Consider the following 5000-nt stretch of genomic DNA (forward strand, 5'->3'; position numbering starts at 1 on the left):
ATTTAACATAGAAAATGGTTCTTAATTTAGGGGAGACATAAGTAAATATTTGGCCAGATTAAACAGAAGAGAGCGAGAGAGAGAGAGCGCGAGAGAGAGAAGGAGAAAGAGAGAGAGAGAGAGAGAGAGAGAGAGAGAGAGAGAGAGAGAGAGAGAGAGAGAAGGGAGAGAGAGAGAGAGAAGAGAGAGAGAGAGAGAGAGAGAGAGAGAGAGAGAGAGAGAGAGAGAGAGAGAGAGAGAGAGAGAGAGAGAGAGAGAGAGAGAGAGAGAGAGAAGAGAGAGGAGAGAGAGAGAGAGAGAGAGAGAGAGAGAGGGAAGAGAGAGAGAGAGAGAGAGAGAGAGAGAGAGAGAGAGAGAGAGAGAGAGAGAGAGAGAGAGAGAGAGAGAGAGAGAGAGAGAGAGAGAGAGAAGGAGAGAGAGAGAGAGAGAGAGAGAGAGAAAGAGAGATAGACAGAGATGCGATTATATGTGAGTGTGAGTGTGTGTGTGTGTGTGTGTGTGTGTGTGTGTGTGTGTGTGTGCGTATGAGTGCGTGTGTATGTTTGTTTTTGTGTGTGTGTGTGTGTGTGTGTGTGTGTGTGTGTGTGTGTGTGTGTGTGTGTGTGTGTGTGTGTGTGTGTGTGTGTGTGTGTGTGTGTGTGTGTGTGTGTGTGTGTGTGTGCGCGCGCGCGTGTGTGTACACGGTATATAGAGCAAAGAGTCAGAAAGAGCGAGCGAGCGAAAGAAAACCGAAGCACAAAAACAAGAAAATGTTGAAGTTCAAGCAAAGTTCACGAAGCTTTAGAGACATCAGATTTAAGATCTGTTTACTAGTTCCGCCGATCGCTTTATATCTCCAGCATCGTCAATCGTCGTTTTATCTTCTTTTTGTAATAGGATAAAAGGGAAAAAAAGAAATACACACACATTAATAATAATAATAAATTTACCATCAAGTATCTACACACACTAAATTAAATTTCTTCTCTCTAACATCAGGCTCGTTGTTGCAGTCTTGGTAATCCACTGAGCAAGTCCTCTTCACCCATAGCGCGCATGCGTCGTCGATTCTCCGGTGCGTGTGGGTTTTATTCAGTCCAATGACATTTCTTAATTTTGGAAAACAAATTATCCTCACTTTCGAAATGCAATTTTTTCCCTTTTTTTGGATGGCATAATAAGATAATTATAATGGTAATTACATGTACGTCACCTAACCTTGATGCATCATAGAAAACGGATGCTGTTAATGTCACAGGATCAGTTTAATGTCGAAGTAATTCTGCCTCTTCGTTATTTGTTATCTTCTTCTTACTAAATAATTATGGCGAAAATTTTGTGATGTTCTTTTCATTTGATTGTAACGCGATCATGTAACTCTGGATGTTTAACGCTTTTTCGAAGATTATTTTTTTGTATATTTTAAAACTCCCTTTTCATATTAATCAAACACGCGGTTATCATCACTTTTTTATAATTTACATACGTGTTCTCATAAAGCTTTTGACCTTTTACACGGCCGAACGCTCGAACAACACACACGTGCACTGACATACACACGAACACACGCGGACGTTTTCTCAGTCGAGACAAAATGGCGTCGGCGAGAAAGAAAACGTCATCTGGCGGCGAAAGAAACGGGGTCTGCGGACGACGCAAGGAAGGGAAAGTGAGGGTCATTAACTTCTTAAGGTGGTGTCACGGGGTCAAACTGGGGTCGTGTGACGATGAGGGTCATTGTGACTACGGGGGTCGTTATTCCGAGGGTCGCTATGCCTAGGGTCACTATGGCGAGGGTCGTTGTGCCGGGGGTCACTGTGGCGAAGGTCATTGTGGCGGGGGTCATGGCGCAGATCATTATGGCGGGGGTCGTTGAGCCTGGGGTCGTTGAGGCGAGGGTCGTCCCGCCTCCCTCGCCCTTCCTGAGCCGGGTGGTGCTGTGGGGCGAACGTCACTTCGTGTCGGTACGACTGCGGGTAGTACTGTGAGGGCGGCCTCGACGTGTGGGCAGGTAGCTGCTTGTAGTAGTGGGCGGGGTACTGAGCATGGCGGGGCGGGGGACGCTGCTGCTGCTGGTGAGGGGCGGCTGCGGCCGGCGGGTAGTACTTGAGGTTGGGCGAGGAGGCGCTGAGGTGGGCCAGGGCGCAGGAGGCGGGGCAGGGGGCGGTGCAGGGAGCGGGACAGGGGGCGGCACGAGACGGAAGAAGGTGCGGATCTTCGCGCCAGCGTTCTGGCCCCCACGACGTCGTCGGCGCCAGCGACAGGAGGCGTGGCCGTGGCGGGGGCGCGCAGGTACACGGCGGCGTCGAGGAGGCGCCCCCTTCACGCCAACAGCAGCAGCAGCAGTAGCAGGAGCAGCAGCCGCAGCAGCCCGCTCCAACGCCGCAGCTGGAGCCCTCCAGGGGGCCAAGGGGGATTGGGCCGCTGCGGCTGCGGTGCACCAAGCCCCGCGGGAAGGCAGCGGCGGCCCGCTCGCGCCCCTCGTACTCCGCCGCACGCAGGAACTCCTCCGCCTCCCGCGCCTTCACGCGCTGCCGCGGGAGGGTGCCTCCGCTGTCCTTGAGGGCTCCGCGGGCGGCGCCGTAGGAGGACGAGGACGACGTCGACGCGTTGGGCGCTGCGGTGCTGGAGGGGGGAGGGGGGGAGGAAGAGGTAGGCATGGGCGGGGCGGCGCTTAGCCTGGCGAGGGATCTCGGCAGAGTCCCACTCCTGGCGAGGGGGATCCGGTCGAGGTCGCCGCCCCCGCAACCCCCCTTCTGTGGCAGGTCAGTGAGGGAGCGCCCCATCCTCCGCCGATGCTCCCTCTCCAGCTCGGCGTCGCGGTCCCTCTCCCTCCACTCGAAGCCCCCATCGCCCTCGCCCTCGAAGCCGCCCACGTCCACCAGCGCCGCGTGGGGGGCATACCGCTGAGGGTGGGGCGAGGAGGGGTAGCTCACCCGGTGGGGTGTCGAAGGGTACTCTGCGGGGGGGAGGATGAGGGGCGGAGGGAGGCGGGCGCGAGTGGCGGACGAGGCCGAGGAGATGTGGTTGGGCGTGAGGTGGTTCCCAGCAGGAGGAGGGGCGGCGGGGGTGCGGTAGGCGTGGGGGGGCTCCACATGGTTTTGGCAGGAGTCGGGACACTCCAGGAACTGCTGGCTCCGCGACCTTTGGGGTTGGAGAGAGAGGGGCGTGATAAACAGAGGAAGAAGCGAAATGACGAAAATTATTAAAGAAAAGTAAAATCGTGAAAGAGGGAGATTATGATCTAAACATAGACACATCGACAAATCACTACTACAATCTTTATTATACTATGAACCACCATATGATTCGCTTTCACGCCTGGGACTCCCTTGTTTGATATTCTGTAACTGCAGGATTCTGTAACAGCCAATGCCACCCTCGCCTGATTTTCTGCCATTCCCAACGTGGTCCGTCCACTTCGGGGGCGAACACACGACGTCTGCATCGGGAGGCAAACGCGGAGCCAACGAACCACGGCGGCGACTTGGAATTATCAATGTAATTATTCCTAGCTTATCAGTAAATCGATGTGCCTCTCCGGTGCACAGCAAAAGAACCCTTATAGTCAAAGTGTACCTCAGCTATAACTATTTTTGAGCTGTTTTGATTGTATCTCGGACAGAATTCATAAGCCAATAATCAGTCTTACGACTATTATTATGGAATATATTATCACATTTTTGGCGTCCTTCCTTTTTTTCCAATCGTTCGGAGTTACACGCACACACAAACACACACACACACACACACACACACACACACACAAGCCCCCCCCCCCCCCACACACACACACACACGCTGATGCCCCTCCCCCCTCCCACACATAAACGGAATATTTGGATCCCACAGACAGATCTAAATCAACATCACAACCTGATTCCTCCACTTGCTTCTACGTGTTGTTAGAGTGGCTATCATACTCTGTGATCATTGTGCTGTTGTGTTCATTGTTTCTTTTTAAGTTTTGTGTGTTGTCGAATAAACCTACATTGTATAAACACTTTGTCTGGTATCGCATTCTTATTCTGTGTGGGTTATTAGTTTCAACATACTAAGACACCCAGCATGGAGATAGATAAATAGATAGATAGGTAGATAGATAGATAGATAGATAGATAGAGAGAGAGAGAGAGAGAGAGATAGAGAGAGAGAGAGAGAGAAAGAAAGAGAGAAGGAGAGAGAGAGTGAGTGAGTGAGTAAGTGAGTGAGTGAGAGAGAGAAAGAGAGAGATAGAATGAGAAAGAGAAAGAGTGAGAGAGACCGAGTGAAAGAGAGAGAGAGAAAAGGAAAGATAGATAGATAGAGAAAGAGAGAGAAAGAGAAAAGAGAGAGAGAGAGAGAGAGAGAGAGAGAGAGAGAGAGAGAGAGAGAGAGAGAGAGAGAGAGAGAGAGAGAGAGAGAGAGAGAGAGAGAGAAAGAGAGAGAGAGAGAGAGAAAGAGAGAGTAGATAGACAGACAGAGAGAGAGAGATGGATGGATAGACCGAGAGAGAGATAGAGGTAGATAGATAGATAAATAGATAGATAGATAGATAGATAGAGAAAGAAAGAGATGGATAGACAGAGATCATGTCAACTCAATTCAATTCAAGAAATTTATTCCATAAATTACAACGGTTGAGAGAATCCAAAAAATGCAAAGAAAAACAACAACAGAAAATAGAAAGGGGATGTTACCACTGCAACAACAATGGCAAATACGAAACGAAATGTTGCATTTTTAAACTCTCTATCCACTCTGCTGTAATGATATTAGATGTAGTGAAATTAATGGATGTGATATCAATTGTGGTGAGAGTAAATTTAGTGATGTTGCTTGTGATGATTGTGATGAAATGATGATTAGTGTGATAACCAATAATGACGGCGATGACGATAGAAAGACTGATAATGATTGTTATTATGATGATAATGGTGATAATGATAATGATGATAATGAAAATAATGATGATAATGATTATAGTGATAATTATGATAATAATGATAACGATGATAATGATAATAATGATAATAATTATG

General features: G+C 49.3%; 1 protein-coding gene across 1 annotated transcript in view; it reads right to left on the reverse strand.

The window, feature by feature from the left end:
* Positions 1 to 907: 907 nt before the first annotated feature.
* Positions 908 to 5000, reverse strand: part of LOC122247993 (uncharacterized) — a 13859-nt gene continuing 9766 nt past the window's right edge. The window contains exon 3 of the mRNA XM_086551518.1: positions 908 to 3123. Coding sequence (XP_086407644.1) covers positions 1686 to 3123 — 1438 coding nt within the window. The 3' untranslated portion in view covers positions 908 to 1685. The remainder of the gene's footprint in view (positions 3124 to 5000) is intronic.

Source organism: Penaeus japonicus, unplaced genomic scaffold (genome assembly GCF_977035675.1).
Source record: "Penaeus japonicus unplaced genomic scaffold, GWHDUDI00000001_assembly GWHDUDI00000025, whole genome shotgun sequence".
In the NCBI taxonomy this organism is placed as follows: Eukaryota; Metazoa; Arthropoda; class Malacostraca; order Decapoda; family Penaeidae; genus Penaeus; species Penaeus japonicus.